Source organism: Amphiprion ocellaris, chromosome 21 (genome assembly GCF_022539595.1).
Source record: "Amphiprion ocellaris isolate individual 3 ecotype Okinawa chromosome 21, ASM2253959v1, whole genome shotgun sequence".
NCBI lineage: Eukaryota > Metazoa > Chordata > Actinopteri > Pomacentridae > Amphiprion > Amphiprion ocellaris.
Window position 1 is genome coordinate 17,640,583 of NC_072786.1, and position 21,142 is coordinate 17,661,724.

The 21,142-nt window shown below is 37.6% G+C and overlaps 1 protein-coding gene across 1 annotated transcript in view; it reads right to left on the reverse strand.

Moving 5' to 3' along the window:
* The window catches only part of pkp2 (plakophilin 2), a 30,299-nt gene extending 13,163 nt beyond the window's left edge, over positions 1-17,136 (reverse strand). The window contains exons 1-8 of the mRNA XM_023266121.3: positions 16,839-17,136; positions 14,260-14,324; positions 10,787-11,412; positions 9,520-9,658; positions 8,014-8,221; positions 5,648-5,825; positions 4,336-4,453; positions 1,607-1,768 (exon numbers count right to left, since the gene is read on the reverse strand). Of these exons, the coding sequence (XP_023121889.1) occupies positions 1,607-1,768; positions 4,336-4,453; positions 5,648-5,825; positions 8,014-8,221; positions 9,520-9,658; positions 10,787-11,412; positions 14,260-14,324; positions 16,839-17,031 (1,689 nt within the window). The 5' untranslated portion in view covers positions 17,032-17,136. The remainder of the gene's footprint in view (positions 1-1,606; positions 1,769-4,335; positions 4,454-5,647; positions 5,826-8,013; positions 8,222-9,519; positions 9,659-10,786; positions 11,413-14,259; positions 14,325-16,838) is intronic.
* Between the last annotated feature and the right edge of the window lie 4,006 nt (positions 17,137-21,142).

The window sequence follows — 21,142 nt, forward strand, 5'->3', positions numbered from 1 at the left end:
TAAAGTCGGGAAGATATTTACAAATTCGGACTTCCGGCATCAATAACTCATTAAATATACGTTGTGTAAACATAAACGATGCCTCTTTTCCATCGTTGTAAGGTAGACAATATGCTACAAGCCCAGTTTAATCAAAAGTCGCTGTCTTTCAAGCTGCAGAAATAACATTGGTGTCTATGAGCAGCTGGTTGTGTGATGAGTGAACACGGACCGTCTGCAAAATGCAAAACCGCTGTAAACAGCGAAGAGACACAAATATTCAACAAATTTACTGCAGCCAGCAACTGACTCCTGCTGCTCATACTACAACTCTTGGTTTAATATTAAATATTTTTTCTGATAATTTTAAGGATTTTTTTTTAGTTAAAAAAAAAAATCAATAACTCTTATGCGTTGTAGTGTCAACAAATTTACTGCAGCCATAAACTCTCCCCTCCTCGTCATAGTACAACTCTTGAACTCTTGGCTTGACATAAAATATTTTTTTGTAATTTTAGGGAATTTCCTATTTAGTAATACAATTCAATAACTTCCCTCTTATGTTTTGTAGTGTACTTATGTGGTGGGTGGGGCGCTGGGGCTGGGGTGCAGCTTATAGGAGGGGCTCCAAGCCACACAGGTTAGGAACCACTGAAGTAGAAGTCAGTCTACTTTATGCAAATGAGCTGCAGCCCTCTCCAGATAAACACACCGGATCGCAGCAGGAAACGCACCGCAACCGGACCAGCATGCCACATGCAGCGCATTTCCAGCTGCGATCCGGTGTGTTTACCTGGAGAGGGCTGCAGCTTATTTGCATAGAGTAGACTGGACTCCGGGGTGCTGAGATTAGCTAGGGGGTAAAAAAAAAAAAAAAAAATCGGATAAATCGTGAATCGGGATTTTTTGTGAAAAAAATCGGAGATTTTTTTTAGGCCATATCGCCCAGCTCTACAAGTAGTAAAATATCTACAGCATGTATAGCCACCATTTTTTCCATATTCATAAAATATGTGAGTACCTGGAAAAGTATGGTACATTTTGATTCCAGTTTTTGTCATATTTGTGTAAAATAAATAATCACAGCAATTTTAACTTTTGTATTTTCGTTTTTATGGTTTATTGCATTGTAACTTTGATATACGACACAGAAGACAATTCTCTCTACATCTAGCCATGGTTGTGATGTTTCCATAGAGGTTTGGGACATTGTTTTGCTGTGAAAATTGGGGCCACAGTGAGTAAAACTGTGACAGGAGCAAAAAAATGAGTTCGAAACCTTGCAGTCAGGTCCCAAAATGTTGAGGAAAGCAGAAGAAAGGAGGCTGTTACAGCAGAATAATAATGATTACATGTCCTGTAATCAGAAGTATGTACTGTAGACTATATCATAAATATATCAAGTATGTCATAGAGACAGAACAGCAGGTCTTCATGCTGCTACACCTAACAGAGCAGTAAAATGTACAATGTTCTTGGACGTTTCTCACAACTAACACAGTATTACCACGAGATCAGTAAGGTTGCCTTCTAAGAAGTTCTTTTATGGCTGATTAAAGAAAATCGCTCTCAAATATTATTCCACATCTTTGTATTGTCAACGTGGATTATTGTTCAAAGGGATTACCTCTGTGATCTTGGCACTGCGGTAAGCAAAACAGCCGAGAGCCTTCGGATCGGGAGCCAAGTTTTGCCGAGATTCTCTGAAATCTTGGGTGTAATGCTGCGGAAGCTCCGACTCGATCTGATAGGACAGGTTATGCAGGATACAGGCGCAGTTCTCTGTGGACTTCAGAGATAAAGATCAAGATAAAAATCAAATTAAAAACAGTGTGGGAAGCTGTTTAATCACATGTGTAGATGTAATATAGTGGAAATTGATTGGAAGGTATACTAAAGGTACAGGATATGAGTTTTGCTTTGTACCTAGTTTCTGTATGTTTGGATCTGGATTGTGTCTTTTTATAAATATATGATAATACAGGGTTGCCAATTTTCAGCTGCCAGGCAAGGAATATTCTAGAAGAACAGATTCTGGTCCTAAGAAGTGAGTAAAGTTCAAACATAATATTACATAACACAATACCCCAAAGAAACAACTAATAATTATTCAACCAAACTCTGATAACATGCAATTACATGTGCAACACTTATGTGCAATAAAATGTATTTTTTAAGATTACTAGGACACTTATTGCCATATTTTTGGGTGGACACTCATCAATATGCAGTAGAATTTAGCAAAACAATATTGCAATATCTGTAGTCAAGCTTTGGACTCAAGCAGAGGAAAAACTCCTACAAACAGCTGGAAGCAACAAACTCAACTTCAGCTCCTGTTAATGTTTTGTCAGAATCTGGATAAATCACATTTATTTTTGGTGAATCTCTTCAAGCTGACCTGTTACAGACCCTGTCTTCATCATAGGGCAGCTGCATTTTAACAGACATTTCCATAACAGATATGACATTTTAGAGCAAAGTGACAAAGCAAAGGAGTTTTGTTACTTTGGAGAAGTCTGTGTGGGCCTCTGACAGCTAAAGGCATGAGAATGGTGTTCTTTGTGATCTTTATGATGATTATGGATTACTGTTGGTGCTGAAATGTGGAAAAGCCTGATGTTCAGACTTTCTGCAGGGAAAACTTGTTTAAGACAAACGAGGGTTGATGGAAAGTTCAAAAGGTTAACTGTGCATTGAATTATCAAAAACTGTATCTGATTTAAAATGGGCTGCAATCCCTGTTGAAATAATACCCTTGTGCAGCAATACACTGCTCCTAGTGTTCGTGCAACAGTTATAATGCTCCCCGATAGTCCAGTTACACTGCCGTTCAAAAGTCTGGGGTCACTTAGAAATGTCCTTATTTTTGAAAGAAGGGCATTTTTTTTCAATGAAGATAACATTAAATGAATCAGAAATGCAGTCTAGACATTGTTAATGTGGTAAATGACTATTTTAGCTGGAAACGACTGATTTTTAATGGAATATCTACATAGGGGTACAGAGGAACATTTCCATCACTCCTGTGTTCTAATGCTACATTGTCTTAGCTAATGGTGTTGCAAGGCTAATTGATAATTAGAAAACCTTTGTGCAATTATGTACATGAATAAAAGTGTGAGTTTTCATGTAAAACATAAAATTGTCTGGGTGACCCCATATTTTTGAACAGCAGTGTATGTAAATCTGTGTCAAAACAGCAAAACTTCGACTTGAAGTTCATTTTGGAGAAGAGAAAGAAGTCACAGCAAGGCAAATCTACTGGGTAGTGGATTGTGAGTGATGACTGGTTTGTTGTAGAAAAAAAATATCTCATGCGTAATTGGAACACTCACATGCCATTGTGCTACAGTTGAAGTTGTTTGTGCTGAATGCAACTCTGGAAGCTACAGTAAAATTCAGTCTTAACAGTTCAACCCCTGAAGACTAATTCCCGGTGCACAACCAGGTAAAAGTTAAAAAAAAAAAAAAAAAAAAAAACAATCATGTTCATGGTGCACCCCTTGACCCGACATGTCTTGTCTGGTTTTGGAAACCGCAGGTTGTTCCACCGTGAAAAATGTTGGTTCTTCTCTCGGTGGTAGTGATGATCCTCCACATGATGGTTTGATCACCTTATCTGCTCCAGATTCCAGGCTATAGATAAACTGCAAATGCATACCCAACAGTGGACACAAAAACACTTACAACAAAAGCACTCAGAGAGCACAGTACTCTGCCAAGACTGCTCAAAATCGTGGTCTGCAGCGGTCGATTTTAGTAGGATCGCAATCACATGATTGTGACTCTGTGCCGCTATCTTGCAACAATACAGAAATCTTTAACAAATCCGTGGATCCAGACTATAAGCCACATCACTGTCAAAATCTAATCACTTGGTCCTTGTGCCATTTCTGGCCTTCCCTGAAAATTTAATCCAAATCCGCTAGCAACATTACTCAACAACGGACTGACAGACAAACTAACGCCAATAGTCATATAATTCTGATGCGTTCCTTGGCGGAGTAAGAACACAGCTCCTGATGTTGTCCTGATAGTGAGGTTTTACTGCTTGTACATTTTCCATAATCATGATGCCACCACCGTGCATGCACACCACAGTTTCTGAACTTAGAAATCAACCCTTGTATAACTGGTTGACATAAAATTTGCTTGGCCAGCTTGAGACAGAGCCTGAATGTCATGCCAAAAATATGAGTTGGCAACCCTGTGATAAAAAGAAAAGGTCTAGAAGTAGAAATTCCTACTTGTAAATTCACAACAACACTTTGAATGAAACCGTTGAGCAGTTTGTTGTAAATCACGCTGTGAAGACAAACATTTTCTCTGGAACGCTTCTCATTTTCATTTCACCTTGTCATCTGTCTGGTAGTTTGCCACGGTCCCTCGGATGTAGTAAACCAGAGAGTCAATAAGATTGTCACACTCCCTCATTGCTCTCCTGATGTCTGGACCGGCAGAGCTCAGATTTCTGGAAACAAAAACAGCCGAAACAATCACTTTAATGCGGCATTTGAGTGTGTTTCAATCAGATAAGCAGTTGTCTGCTCTGTTTTGATCCATATTGGTAACATCAGCAATGCTAATAAGCATCTTTTTATCAACCATGCAATTACATAATGTAATGGATGCACCATTTTGTATCTTGTCCAACGCCAGCAGCAATCACAACAAAATATTATAAGCCAATTTTCTGTTGTCCAACCTGCCTGGGAAAATAAATACAGCGATTAACATTCTAAAACCACACAACAGGCTCTTTCTGCCGAGATGAAACAGAAAAAGAAGAAGAACTCATTTTTTTTCATCTGCTGGGAGCTCAAAAGGATTTAGAACATGATAAGGAGAACTTGATAACGCTGAGCCAGCCAGGACTGAATGATTTCAGTTCAGCAGAGCGGACAACAGAGAGGACTTGATGAATAATTCAGTCTTTCACTCTTTTCATCTGGCTATAGTTGCCAAGGGAGCAGAGCGTCTGATATCTCCTGCTTAGTAAACAGAGAGATGATGTGTGTCTAAACAAGTACAAGGCAACAATATGATGCACAATCTCAAACCACAACACGCAAACTGTGGTTTAACACGGTGCCAGAATACTGCATTAGAAATAGGATGAGTATTCCTACAAATCTATAGCCATGTTAGCAGCTCTTTTATAGGAGATTTCTTAAATCCACCATCAAATGCGTGATCTGTTGCTTGTTCTTACTACAGAATTAGAGTCAGTGTTTCCCGATTCTTGTTACAGCAAGATTCAGAGGAAGGCTGATATCAGTTTACTCTACTGAGACACTGCTTAGTCATAACTCAGCCTGGCACTGACTCATACTGTTTATTGTAGCTGTGCCATCTGTTAACCCTTGCCCTTCGTAATATCATAAAACTATTTCCTTATGTTGCACAAGGATTAAGTTTAGTAACTTCTGAGTTGCTCATCCCTTCTGATAGGTGGTAAACTTTCAACCTTTTTACTACATGCAAGAAAATTAGCAATGAATATTTAAAGTTTACTTGATGTCTACCAGATTATTTGAATGTATAGAAATTCTCAAATCGGATGTTTATTCTGCCATGAACTGATTATCTGACAACAGTAGTGGTGTCTCTTTGATCCAGTCTATAGCACAAGTAAAGTTTTAAAGCTAAAAACAAAGACACCTACCTCAGGCAGCCGGTAACATTGTGGAAAGTGTCAGCATCAGCCAGGAGCTCATCTTTTGGGTTCTCGCCTTCAGAAATGCCAGAACTGGGCACCAGGACTGAGTGGGTGAGGATGGATATGGAGTTCCGGGCGAGATGGTTCTTCAACATGTCATTGGAGGAGAGGTTCCACAAAACACCTGGGAGTGAGACGGACATATAGTTTGTTATTTCTAAGGAGATTTATCTAAAAATGTTAAGCTTCAAAACCAATTAGTCACAACTGCTGACATGTGAAGTAAAAAATATTGATCGTCTTGTTACAATCCAACGTTCTGCTGGGAAATCTAGCGCTCATATGAATGTTACTTCAACATGTTACTCCTAATGTTGTGGCATTTTAAGATTGAACAAATGATACAATTAGATGAATAGGATGTGTATATCAGATTTTAGAACAAACAATGATAAGATTGGAAGACCTAATGTGTCAACTGAATTTATGCATACACTAAACAATCCTATGGTAAGTGGCAAAGACGTTAAGACCGGAAGTGCATGCCCTCTCTTCGTCTGCACTTGTGAGTTGAAGCCAAGGTCATGCTGAGATAAACATAAATAATGCTAACCAAGCAGAAATACAAAAGAGGAAGTAGTTAAACTTTTGATACGATTACATAATTTTTTTATTCTTTATTTTACCAGGTAAGATCAGTTCAGAACAATTTCTCATTTACAATCATGACCTGGCAAGAGGCCACAGCAAGAAGAAAGATAAATAAACAAGTACATATACAAAAAATTACACACAAGTGTTTAAACAGGGATTAAAATTTATGCAAGAAATTCAATGAAAACATTCAGCATGTGCAGTGGTCAACAAGGGTCTGCTGCAGCTTCTGCTTAAAAATGTAAGCTGATGGGAGCGATGACAGTTTCAGAGATTTTTGGAGGGAATTCCAATCGATCGCTGCAGCAAAGCAAAAGGAATTCCAGCCAAAGACAGTGCGAACCTTGGGGATAGAGAGTGTTATGAAATCACTGGACCTCAGGTGGTAGTTGTTATGGTTGTTATGGGAGGGGTGTAGGAGGTTGGAGAGATATTGAAGTGTCTTCCCTGATAGGGTCTTGTAAATGAGTAAAAGCCAGTGTTGGAGTCGACTGGTGTAAAGGGAGGGCCAGCTCACCAGTTTGTAAAGGTCGCAATGGTGCGTGGAGAAAGGAGCACCGGTAGCAAGACAGATGGCTGAGTGATGGAGGACATCAAGCCTGTTAAGGCCACACTTAAGGGCCATTTTATAGATGACATTGCTGTAGTCAAACATGGTGAGGATGGTCATCTTCACAAGAGTGTTTTTGGCAGAGTATGTAAAGGAGGCCTTATTACAGTAAAGGAACCCCAGTCTGGATTCGATTTTAGCCTGTAGAATGTTGATGTGAGGAATAAAAGAGAGTATCGTGTCCAGCCAGAGGCCAAGGTACTTATAGGAATTGACAAACTCCAGATCTGAGCCATCTGCTCAAGTGATCTTTGGAGGGCTGGAGACACTGTTTGTCTGGTTGAATAGCATACATTTTGTTTTCTGGCATACATTTTGTTTACCATATACATCCTGACTGGGTCTTAAGATGGTGGGTTGTGGCTTTCCTGAATGGAAGAGGAGTGTTTAGGATAAGTTTGCATAGGTATATAAGACGATGTAAATCTTTGTGTAGTTAGGTAAAATCTTGAGATTTTGTTCATGTTTGTTCTTACAACCTTGTATGGAATAAACATTATTTGCATCAGACTCTGAAGACTGCTTGAAGACTCTTTCTTGAGAACTTTTTGATGACTCCAACTTTTGATCCAGAATTGATTTATGACTGCATGTTTGACAAAGCTACCTGAAGATCACTGGCCTTAGCAGGCAGACTAAATCACAACAGTAAACACTGTTACAAATAGAGCACACGTGCTCTGAATGGCTTGAGGAACATGACCACGAGCTCATGGCATTAAACTAGTCCCCAAATCCTCTATCAAGAATCCGATGGATATGCCAGAACAGACCTTGTAAATCTACCTAGGCCTAACCACAACTCACAGAACTCAAAGGATCTACAGCCAACATCCCTTTGCCAGACCCCACTGAACATCCCTAGAAGTGCTGTGTCCATGTCCTGCCATGTCAGAGCTGTACTGGAGGTACAAGTTAGACTTACAAAATATTCGGTTTTAATGTTGTATGTGATTGGTGCACCTATGTAGGTATACAATAGCCATAGTAAGATTTCATGGGTCATAAAGCCACTATTTGTCTATATAAAACAAATAAAGGAAGTTGTTTTGACAATCCTTGCAAGAAAAGGTAATAGCTATCTATGCAACAAAGTAAAGAAACTGACCTGTAAGCTGCCGTCTGGTCTCAATGTCACGGCTGCTCTTGAGTGTTTGCAGAATTACAGCTGAACCTTCATTGTCCTTCACTTCCATCTTATTTTCGTTGCTCTGGTAAACAACATTGCGCAGCGCCCCAGCAGTAACTCGCTGCACCTCCTCACTGTCGTTGTCCAGGAGCTTCAGGAGCTTTCCGATCCCACGGAGATAATAAACCTGAAAACAGCAGCAGGATATTGACTGACAGGTGTACAGATTGACATTTCTACCCACTGTGGGCTCATTTTTCATTGCAATATTAAGTCTCTTACATCTGTGGAAACAGAACAACCTTGACTAGAAGTAGAGTGAACTCAAAAATGTCTCTACTACTTACATTTTTAATTTCTTTCCATACTTTTCTCCAACCTGTTCTGTGAAAGCACTGCCTGCAGCGCAGCTGAATCATCTATTAATTTTTGTCACGACTCTTGAGCCACTTTTTAAAAAAACATTATATAGGATCTTGTTGTAGCAACTGTTATATTTTTACTAATTTCTAAATTTGGCATGTAGGAAAAGACAATAACCATAAGGGGAAAAAATTAAAAAATATTGTTTTCAACATTACAAAAGTAGCTTTGTACAAAAAATCGATGCAAAAATGCATCTGAAAAGAGCATTTTCTTTTTCATTGAGGAATTACCTCCTTAAACAGTATTCAAAAATGAATACTGTTTAAGGAGGTAATTCCTCACATTGTGATTTCATCAGCACCCGGGATTCTTCCTCATCTGACCCACAGAAAACCTACCAGGAATGAGCCTGACTCTTAGACTCTGTGAGCATTTACAACCTCAGCTTCATTCCAGATCTGGACCATATTCAGCACCTAACCCTTGCTCTAAACCTGCACTGATTAAAGCCTATGGATTAACTTTTTATGCACAATGCAAGAATACAAAAATACAGAAAGGGACATTCAATAACATTCAATTTTAAAAAAAAAGATTTTCATGAAATACAATGATTTGGGATTTGGAGTTTCCCAATGGACATGCTTGTCACAGATGAGTAGTTCAAAGACTGCTAGAGAGTTCAAAATCCATAGATTCTTTTTGTTCTCACAATTTCTGGCTCTGACATATGGTGCAATTTTGGTAACTGTTAAAAGAAAACATGCTTTTCAAACCCAATGCTTTTGCGGTGTTCAGAAGGTTCATCTACCTAATCTTCGATGTTCAGAAAGTATCATGTGCTTCGAATTATAGTTATTTATCCTGGTTATATCATTTATCACCAACATAAATGGACTGATATCACTTTCCCACAGCCTTACCAGATTAGCAATTATGGTAATCTAGTTAAAACACATGTTGTTCGTACTGGAAATAAATATTTGCATATTTACCAAAACTGAGCCAAGATGTATGAGGACATATCATCTCATTTTTCACTATTCTGTTTTACGTATTTCTGTTTTATCTGTAACTATTCTGAGTCACTGTAAAATGATTGAATGTGATTAAGCATACCATCTTTTTTGCATTAGCGCTCTGGAAACACTGGTTCTGTATAAAGCTGGCTGCACAGATCAGTGTTTCCTCATTATCTTGGGTCAGAAGGTTCACGGCTCTCTCCAACGTCATTTCTGGAGGCTTGTTCTCTGATTTTCTGTGTGAGAAGACACAAAATACAGTTCATGGCCTGAATCACACAAGGCATTGCAGGATATTTAGCATTTTTCTGATTATCTTATGGGTATTTTTATTGACCGATTACTGCTAAATTAAATGCACTACTTCAGGTCTCAGGACTCTATGGTCTCAGAAATATCTCTCAAGCAGCAAAAAATGAACAAAAAACCTGAGGCGTTGCCACAAACCAGGAAATTAGCTGCTCTCACAGTGGCTAAGGTTATGCTAACGGCTAGCGACTAAGTTAGAAGGCAGCCACAGATTAACCTGAAACAGAGTCTGGAAAACAATAACTAATAATGCTTTAAAATATGAACCTTAATGGGAAGTAAAAATGACAGAACAGTGAAATATTAAGTAAACAGAATAGAACAGCAGACATGAGACAAACTGATCTATTTTACATTTTCAGTTCCAGTCACCCTTATTAATGAAGAAACCTAGTTATGAATGACACATTATCTGATATCACACACTCTTAAGACATTATATCAAATGTATATTGTTTCCAAATGTCGGTAATATCAACTTTTCTTGATCAGCAATGATCCGTATCAGTATCGGCCCTGAAGAACCCATATCGGTCAATCCCCAACATACACTACCATTCAAAAGTTTGGGGTCACTTAGAAAAGTCCTTGATTTTAAAAGAAGATCAGTTTTTTCAGTGAACATAACATTAAATGAATCAGAAATACAGTCTAGACATTGTTAATGTGGTAAATGACTATTCTAGCTGGAAACGGCTGATTTTTAATGGAATATCTACATAGGAGTACAGAGGAACATTTCCAGCAACCATCACTCCTGTGTTCTAATACTACATTGTCTTAGATAATGGTGTTGAAAGGCTAATTGATGATTAGAAAACCCTTGTGCAAGTATGTTAGCACATGAATAAGTGTGAGTTTTCATAGAAAACATGAGATTATCTGGGTGACCCTAAACTTTTGAAAGCTAGTGTATATTGTTTCCAAATATCGGTAATATCAACTTTTCTTGATCAGCAATGATCAGCATCAGTATTGGCCCTGAAGAACCCATATTGATCAATCCCCAATATATTTTAGAATTACTAAATGTACAAAGTGAACACAGATCTTACAGTGTTGTGATGTTCTGCGCCTGGATCGGCTGAATGGGGAAATCTACTTCCACCTGCGTCCCCAGGTCCACCTCTGCACTGACGACTGAAGGTGGGTATGAATTCAGTCTGATGGACCTCTGACCTTCCCTCCGAGCCTGAGCCAGCCAGGATAAACCTCCATCAGGCTGGATGGGACTAAGCATCAGATCACCATTGTGCCCCTGCACGGAGTGTTTCTCCTGTTTGATAATACTTTGTCTGTGGCCCCACTGAGATCCATATTCACCGCTCTGCTGAAATGCTGCATTTGCAAACCCAGCCTGAGGCCCCGCTGTCTGTCTGAATGACCTTCGGCGGTACGTCCCCGTTGCAGATGTCGACGCCTGCATCTGTGAGCCACGAGGCGCCTCGGAGAAAGCGTAGCGCCGCAGTGAATCGGACCCATGAGAGCGATGCAGCGGAGAGCTCCCAGTGTGTGAATGACTGGGTCCCGGGATGGTGTGAGTCCCAAAACGGAAGGTGCTGTAGTTGAGGCGGGTTCGAGGTAACTCTGGACTCGGTGGAGGAGACACTTCAACCCTCCTGGATGGTTTCTGCAGAGTTTTACTTGAGAGGTAGTGACTATGGTAACCTGAACCAATTACCTGTGAAAGAAAAATACCCTTCTTATTTATTTATTTGATAGAGACAGTGCACATTCATGAACATCTATTTAGGCAGCAATAGATGTAAATATATCGGATTATAGCAACAATGCTAAGTTACATCCACAGTCCCAAAGCAGGTAAAAAAGAAAGCAGAACAGTAAAACATAGGACAATATGTCACAATAAAAGCATATTACAAAAAGTACACAAAGACGTTAAAGGTCAATGGTGACAAGGCTGTAACCTCTTTGTTCTGCTCTCTGCTAAAGTTAAATTTACAAAAGATAATAGTTGTAAATTTATAGCAATTCAAGAATCAGGAATCTTTATTGTCATTGTGTTTCCACACAGCGAAATTACAATTGGTGACTCCCAGCTATAGGTAAAAAAATAGAAAAAGGCACACTATACACAAATAAAATAAAAAATACTGAAAAGAATAAAAAAGACTGAAAAGTATAGTTGTGAACAAGTTATTTTGAGTATTATAATGTGTTAAGGTGTTTGGTTGCCCAATCCAAGTGCATTTATAAATAAACAACAGTATACAGAACAAACGTCAATACAGAGGAATATCAGTGTGGTTTCATTTATATGACTGAAATGTTTTAAATGTTGCATGGTCTAAACTCTCTGAGCTCCAAAGAGTTTCTGAGGTTTCTGTTCAATTTTTATTCACTGGGGGCTCATTTTTCACTGCAATAAAGTCCTGCATCTTTATGGAAACAGAGCAACTATGGCTAGAAGTAAAGAGAATCCAGAAATGTTTTTTCATGCAGTTTGACACAGTAATAATGTCTTAAATCATTTTTTAAAAAGGAAAAAAGCTAAATTTCTTTGATTACTTAATTTCCCAAAATTGGAAAAGCCTTGGATGAACATGTGCAACAGTTTTCCAACTTCCTACAGAAGCTACCAGTTCTGGAGAAAGAAAATGGTGACTCTACATGCTTTATTTTACTACAACATTTTTATTTTGCTTCCATGCTCGTCTCCCATATGCTCTGTGTAAACACAGCCTGTTATATAATTGCTGGTAGCACCTGAGTCACTAATGGCTTTTTGGTTGCAGTGAGAAGCACAGAATTTTTTACAGTTAATATTTGACCAATATTTAAATGACACTTCTAGAAAAAATTGATTTTGATGAAAGATCAGGATTTTTCACTTAGATTCTCTTATTTTTCCCAATAGAACCCCACATCACAGATGAATGGTTTACGTACTACAAGAAAGTTGAAAATTTGATCATGGTTTCCATCTACTTTATTTCTGGCCCTGATAAATAGTGTAGTTTTGGCAATTTTCAAAAGAAATTATACTATTCAAACTCATCGTTGGGTTTTGTAGTGTGTTAAACTATGTCGTATCACAAAAAACTGCTCATTATGTAATAAAACTACATATTTTCATTTTAGATTAATATTACTTTCTGTAAGCAATTGATTTTTTCTTAATGACATTTAGTTAATGTATTTGGCTACATCTAAATGGGCAAAATGTAGTTTATACAAGTCAAAAATATAACTGAATACTACAATGAATTATGCTGTTAGTTAAATAATAATTTGTAAAATATAGCACTATATAGTTTTTATTTAATCTCCAACTAGATTATTTTCAAAGCCTTTTATTGCTTTTGTTGTTTGTTTTTCTGGCATAAATTATGTCTTACATTATTTTGTCAACCGGTAAGTTGTTTGGAAAAAGACTATTTCTCTTTTGTCAGTTTCAGGGCTCCAGTCCGTACGTTCGCAGGAAACACTGTTTGAATACTCGCAAATTATATGTAAAAGCAAAAGCTGATAATACAGTGAACGATCGGATAGACTTCAGAGATTCAGGAAGCAGCAACAGAAAACCACACACCCTGTTTGACTACATTCAAATCATGGAGTAAAGGGAAGCATGTTGTGATGATACAAGAGCCAAGAAGCTCATTCATTGATATGATGAGCAGGAAAAGACAGAATACCTCAGGTCAGATCTAGCTGTGAAAATGGCCATGAGGTAAAGCTTTTGGTGATATACACTACCGTTCAAAAGTTTGGGGTCACTTAGAAATGTCCTTATTTTTGAAAGAAAAGCAGTTTTTTTCAATGAAGATAACATTAAATTAATCAGAAATACAGTCTAGACATTGTTAATGTGGTAAATGATTATTCTAGCTGGAAACGGCTGTAAAAGCCAAACAGTAACCTTCAGAGAATGTTCAGGGAACATTCCTTAGATGTTTTCTGAAGGTTCAGTGGACAGTACACTTCAGGGAACATTCAGAGAAGGTTCAGGGAATGTTTCCTGGACATTCCCCAAAGATTTCCAAACAGTAACCTTCATGGAATATTCAGGGAACGTTCCCTAGATGTTTCAAAAGATTCCGCAAAAGGGTTCCTAAACATTAACTTTCAGGGAATGTCCCACGAAGGTTCATAGAAAAGCAACTTTCTGAGAATGTTCCCTAAACATTTCCAGATAGTTCCCAATTTCAACCTTCAGGTTATATTCTGGGAACGTTCCATAGACGTTTTCAGAAAAGTATAACTTGCTGGAAACAGCTGATTTTTAATGGAATATCTCCATAGGGGTACAGAGGAACATTTCCAGCAACCATCACTCCTGTGTTCTAATGCTACATTGTGTTAGCTAATGGTGTTGAAAGGCTAATTGATGATTAGAAAACCCTTGTGCAGTTATGTTAGCACATGAATAAAAGTGTGAGTTTTCATAGAAAACATTAAATTGTCTGGGTGACCCCAAACTTTTGAACAGTAGTATAACAAAGATGGTAAATGTCAATAAACTGTGTGTGTAGATGAGTGAAGACAGAACAGGAAAAGATTTCACCTTCATATTTGGTAAAAATCCATCTGCTGCATCGAAGCTCTTGTTTTTCTGTAAATGGACACCTCCTGAAACAAGTCGAGGAGGTTTTGTTAGAGGATATTGTTCCACTCTGTAATTACCTACATGGCAACACTTTGTCCTGAATCCCACCCAGCACAAGACAGACTCACAACACTGTGAGTGTCTCTGTAACCTGCAAACCAAATGTACTAACTTCCATGAATAAGGATCAAACAGATATAAACCCTGTCACATTATTTTCTGTTAATCAGTAACAGTCGGCAGAATGGAGTGAACAGGATTACTATTTCATTGCCTTATTTTCAAACAAAATCATCCAATACCGTAATGTTAAACAAAACCACGTAACAAAAGACCCAACAGCAATCCACAGTAAGTGTAACACATTTGTTATGTAGATCTGAAGGTCAGTTATGTCAACTAAGGAGTCAGTTGACAAAAATGTAAATTTAAGACTACTTTGATGAATAATTAAGCTTTTTAGTCATTTTTCAAGCCCAAATAAAGTTAATGTGATAATTTGCTGCTGTTGTTTTTTTTTTCCCAAAGATTAACATAATGTTTTATTATTGTAAAGCACCTTGTAACTCCAGTTTGACAAGATGTTATATAAATAAATGTTATTATTATTATGACACCTATGACAGTTTAAGTTACAATATATAATAACAATAAATTATAAGAAGATAAAAAACTAAATATTTTAACATCCAAAATGTGTCAGTATTCTGTTTTCATGTTTAAGCTTAATTGCAGCAAAATAGATATTGGCAGCTGTCATGTTTGCGCAATGAAATAAACATTTTATAGACCAAGATTATTCATTTTTTAAACAAGAAAATAATCATCAGATTAGTCGGTAGTAAAAATAATCACTAGTTTCACGTATATTAACAGTGAGTGTCAACTTTTTTAGAGAATTCACTTGCATAGAATAATTTCAACTCATTTTACTAAACTTACACTACTTTCCATGTTGCTGGTTTGTCTCAGTGGATCTTTTCACACCTTATTTAGTAGAATTCAACCCTCCTGTTATGTTGCGGGTCAAATTGACCCAGTGTAAAGTAAAAAAAATACCAAAAAAAAGTTAAAGTATTTTTTTTTGGTGTGAAACTTCTTCTGTTTGGCTGAATAAGTGTAATCACATATAAAATGAAAATAGTTAATTTCACATATTTGCACCCTGAACAGAAGAGATATTTTGTGTTAGTTATCAACTCCATAAAAAGAAAAAAAGAAAAATGTAAAATAAAATAAAAATGTTTAAAAAAATCAATGTCATGTAAAACTACTGTATTTTATATGTGGGTGGGTTTTATCTGTAGATTAAAAAAAGTTTTAATGTGCATTTTTTTTTTTAATGAAAAGCAGGTGAATTATCCCTATAGAACCATGATCTGAGAGAGGTAAAGAACACCGCTGCACCAAATATTGATAGAAATGAGTATTCATGGAGTTATTAATGAGATATAAATCATTTTTGCTGGGATTTTTTGGATAATCAAACATGACGTAGGGACATCATTGCTGTTCCTGAGAAACGAACCTAACAGGAAGGTTAATTAATTAAAATTTTCCACTGTAGACCAACATGCTGAATCACCTTCTCTAATTACATCTTCTTCTTTATTATTATTATTATTATTATTATTATTATTATTATTATTATTATTATTATTATTATTATTATTATTATTATTATGACAACTAACTAGAGTTCATACCTGACCAGACCACCTCTTTATTAATTCCTAGTAGATCATAAATAACGTGTAAAGTGCTGGAAATAGGCCAGTAGGTGAGATAATAAGATCACGTTTGGTCTTCTGTCACTTCTGTCAGCCTTCAGGCAGACAAATGAAACTACGGAAACCTGTTGAACAACTTGTATGCAGAATGCATTCCACTCACAAAAATGCCTGGATTCAGTCTAAATAACAACCAGCTTTTAGCAGGTCACACACATGCAAAAATAATTACTATTCAAAATATTATGTTGATTTTAAAAAACATCCCCACAATTACAAGAGACATCAATGAAAAAAAGAATACCAAAAAAGGAGATTTAAATTTAATTTTAACAGTTTTATTTGAGATTCAATTTGGTCATCAGGGGGGTGGGACAAGAGAAAATGGCATTTTAGGGGGAACTCCAGGCTTATTTGGTATTTTAAAAAATATTTTCAAGCATTCTTTTCTCCTAGGTTTTTTTTTTTCAGATTTTGGTTTCAGTAAATTTACACAACGACTGCATGTTTTAGTATTTTGTACATGGGTTATTTGAAATTTGATAGGTAAAATGTCCTCCAATTCTGGAATGGCCCTTAAAATCAAAATTATTATTTAACAGTGAGATTCTAATGTTAAAATTTCAAAATAAGACATAATCTAAGATGGTAATATGAGTATTGGGAGGCAAATACTGTCTGACCCTCAGAAAAATGCTCCTCCAGGTGGAAACATGGGAGTGGCCTCATATGCATCAGGAGAGCTGTGGGAAAATACAGTCCCTGCCTTAATCACGTCCTGTCATAGACAAAATAAATGAATATTACCGTTTGAGTGAGTCTTCCGTGCCTGCCGGGCCAGAGTGAGCTGGACCTGCTGCTGGACTCTCAGGCTCCGGGAGCTGGAGTCGGGTTTCGTCGAGGATCTGGGGGAGAGTTGGACCGGCAGAGCCAGACTGGAGTCTCCCAGCACCGAGGAGTCCTGAGCAGGAAGAGCCGATTTAAAAAACACCTCGTCCATCGTGAACTCACACAGACACGTTAACAGTCTGAGGTCGGAGTGCTCATTTAGAGCTGGTTCCTGGATCTCCGCTCCTCTTTGTTGTCGCTGCTCAGGTAGGTCCTGACAGAGAAGGGGGCGGAGCCAGAGACACACCTGAGTGTCAGGTGTCCTGCTGGGAGGGATCAGATCGCCTCACCTCTATTATGAATGAAATAAATACTCATTCAGGTTGACGTGTGCTTTAAGAATGCTCTTTTTCTGCTGCTTTATGCTCCATTGTGTTGACCAGAAAATGATTATTACATTTCTATACCTTTAAGTAACACCTAGATAGAAAAAAAATGTTGATTTAACATTCATAAGGTTGATTTTTTTGGCATTGTTTTGTAAAGGACAGTGGAGAGAGGGAGAGCGAGAGAGAAAGGAAAATGGGTAGAAGAGTGGATGAATGACATGCAGTAAATGGCCATGGGCTGGATTCAAACCCATGACCCCTGCATTGGGGACTATATGGGGGTGTTGCCTGCTCAGCCAGTTGAGCTATCTGGGCACACCAAAGGGTTGATTTTTGGTTAAACATCCGCCATAGATCAACTTTTTGAAAGGTTTAATTGTTGAATCAGCATTGTGTCGTACTATGGTTTTTAAGTTGACAATTAAAATTCTAGAATTTAATCAATGTTGTCTCAATGTGCTGTGAACATGTGTCGTGAAAATTCTCAGTCATGGTGTTGAACTAATTTCCCAGTGAACAGCAAAATTCAGGAAATGTTTCAGGATCATTTCCTAGATGTTTTATGAAGGTTTTAGCAAACAGTAACTTTTAGGGAATGTTTAGGGATTGTTTCCTTGATGTTTTCTGAAGGTTTTAGCAAACAGTAACCTCGAGGGAACATTCAGGGATTGTTTCTTTGATGTTTTCTGAGGGTTTTAGCAAACTGTAACCTCCGGGGAATATTTAGGGATTGTTTCTTAGTGTTTACCGAAGGTCTTAGCAAACAGTAACCTTTAGGGAATGTTTAGGGATCGTTTTCTAGATGTTTTCTGAGGGTTTTAGAAAACAGTAACCTTTAGGGAATGTTTTGAAATCATTTCCCAGATGTTTTCTGAAGGTTTTAGCAAACAGTAACATTTAGAGAATGTTTTGGGATCATTTCCTAGGTGTTTTCTGCAGGTTTTAGTAAACAGTAACCTTTAGGGAACCTTTAGATGAGATTTGGGAAATGTTCTCCCTGGATATTTTCTGAAGAACCCCAAACAGTAACCTAAGCTAACCCAGGGAATGGTCTGGGAACATTCTCCAGGTGCTTTCTGAAGGTTCAGCGAACAGTAACCTTCAGGAAACCTTTAGAGGATGTTCCCTAGTTGTTCCCTGAAAAAGGCCAAACAAGAACCTTCAGAGAATGTTCTGGGAACATTCCTTAGATGTTTTCTGAAGATTCAGTGGACAGTACCCTTCAGGGAACATTCAGAGAAGGTTCAGAGAATGTTTCCTGGACATTCCCAAAAGATTTTCAAACAGTAACCTTTGGGGAATATTCAGAGAACATTCCCTAGATGTTTCAAGAGATTCAGCAAAAGGGTTCCTTAACATTAACTTTCATTGAATGTCCCCTGAAGGTTCATAGAAAAGCAACTTTCCCAAATGTAACCTTCAGGGAATTTTATGGGAGCCTTCCCAAGATCTTTTCTGAAGCTTCAGAAAAGAATAACTGTTCCCTAAAGTTTCCCAGACAGCACCTTTAAGGGAAAGTTCAGATGAAGTTCCTTGGATGTCCTCTGAAGGTTCAGTGAATAATAGCTCAGTTCCCTGAAGGTTTCTAAATAGGCAGTTAAGTTTATTTTAAAGTAGTTGATAAATGATGGACTAATTTATCCAACATAGAAATGTTGTTAAAGGAATCTAAATGTGGGAGTGTTAATTTACACAAGAATACTGATATCTACACTTGTCCAGTAAGTACGGAAACAAGTATGGACATGTATGGTAGCAATTTTACATTGTCAGTAACACATTTGAGTACCTATATATAAAAAATAAAAAAAAACTGTTGGACATGTTGATTTCAATTAGATTTTTTTTCTTGATTTATGGCATTAGAAATTTCCTATACAGCACGAAGCACATTATGGGGTTCTCTGTACTTCTAGGCATGCTTGTGCTGTTTCCATAGAGGTACAGGGCTTTATATTGCATTGAAAATGAGCTTACGGTGAGTAAAAATATGACAGAAAATGTTCAGAACCTGCTTGGATTTCTTGTTCAGAGGGTTAATGCATTGGCATTTAAATTATACTAGACTGAAAGCAGCTACTTTAGTGTTCATTTACAGCCAAAACACATTATTTCCTCAAATCTATCTCCTCCTTGGATTGGGCTACTGTGATATCTGACTAATAAATTACTTTAGAAGTCAGCTGTAGGCGTCTTTGTGATCAATTTCCCACACTGAACCACAGCGCCGCCCTCTTTGGCTCCAGCTGTAAGAGAAAACTGCTGCCAGGTACGACGTCAATCCCACCAGGTGTGTCTTTCCAGAGAAAGCAGCTACTGTCAGTTTTACACAAGAGTAATTAGACTTTAAAAAAAAAAAAGTTTTATCAGCAATAACTAGCAAACATTGACAATAAAGGCCTCTCCATTTAGCTATGGCATTATGTTGACTAATGTGCAGCAGGGGCTTGTTTTATCGCAGACGAGGACAAAGACTGACTTCTTTTCTGCTCTATTGTTAAGTGCTTCTCAAACAAAACTGCATTACAATTTAAAGCCGCCTCTTTCGATTTGGTTTTGAAATAAGATCACAGAAACTCTGTCTTCAGGAGGGGGATATATCTCACAACCTGGTCTTCAATCTCACCCCAAAGATAAAGTTTTATGGCCGCCGTCATCGATACTGTGCAAACTGTCTAACCCCAAAATGTCAGCTAATAAATGTGTCGCAGTACAGATGCTAATCCCTGTTGGGAATAGTGTGTCTTTTTACCTTCAGGCCCTTATAGCAGGTTGATCTGGTCATCATTCCAAATCTATTAATACACTGAAGCCTCAAATCTTTCCAAACATGATGACTCATTGTAGTCGTTTTTTTTTCATTCTGCCTTCCAGACAGCGAACATAAATGAATGTTCAAAACCAGTTTTAGTCAGATTTTTCCCCCTTTTATTCAAATTTTCAGTTTTCTGAAGGTTTTAGCAAACAATAACCTTTATGGAATGTTTAGGGATCATTTTCTAGATGTTTTCTTAAGGTTTTAGCAAACTGTAACCTTTCGGGAACCTTTAGATCAGGTTTGGGAAACGTTCTCACTGGATGTTTTCTGAAGAACCCCAAACAATAACCTTCAGGGAATGGTCTGGGAATGTTCTCTGTATGTTTTCTAAAGGTTCCGCAAACAGTAACCTTTAGGGAAAGTTTAGGGATCATTTTCTAGATGTTTTCTGAAGGTTTCAGGAAACAGTAACCGTTGTGAAATATTTAGGGATTGTTTCCTGGATGTTTTCTGAAGGTTTTAGCAAACAGTAACCATTAGGGAATGTTTAGGGATCATTTCCTAGATGTTTTCTGAAGGTTTTAGCAAACAGTAACCTTTATGGAATGTTTAGGGATCATTTTCTAGATGTTTTCTTAAGGTTTTAGCAAACAGTAACCTTTAAGGAACCTTTAGATGAGGTTTGGGAAACATTCTCACTGGATGTTTTCTGAAGAACCCCAAACAATAACCTTCAGGGAATGGTCTGGGAATGTTCTCTGTATGTTTTCTAAAGGTTCAGCAAACAGTAATCTTTAGGGAAAGTTTAGGGATCATTTTCTAGATGTTTTCTGAAGGTTTCAGGAAACAGTAACCGTTGTGAAATATTTAGGGATTGTTTCCTGGATGTTTTCTGAAGGTTTTAGCAAACAGTAACCTTTAGGGAATGTTTAGGGATCATTTCCTAGATGTTTTCTGAAGGTTTTAGCAAACAGTAACCTTTATGGAATGTTTAGGGATCATTTTCTAGATGTTTTCTTAAGGTTTTAGCAAACTGTAACCTTTAGGGAACCTTTAGATCAGGTTTGGGAAACGTTCTCACTGGATGTTTTCTGAAGAACCCCAAACAATAACCTTCAGGGAATGGTCTGGGAATG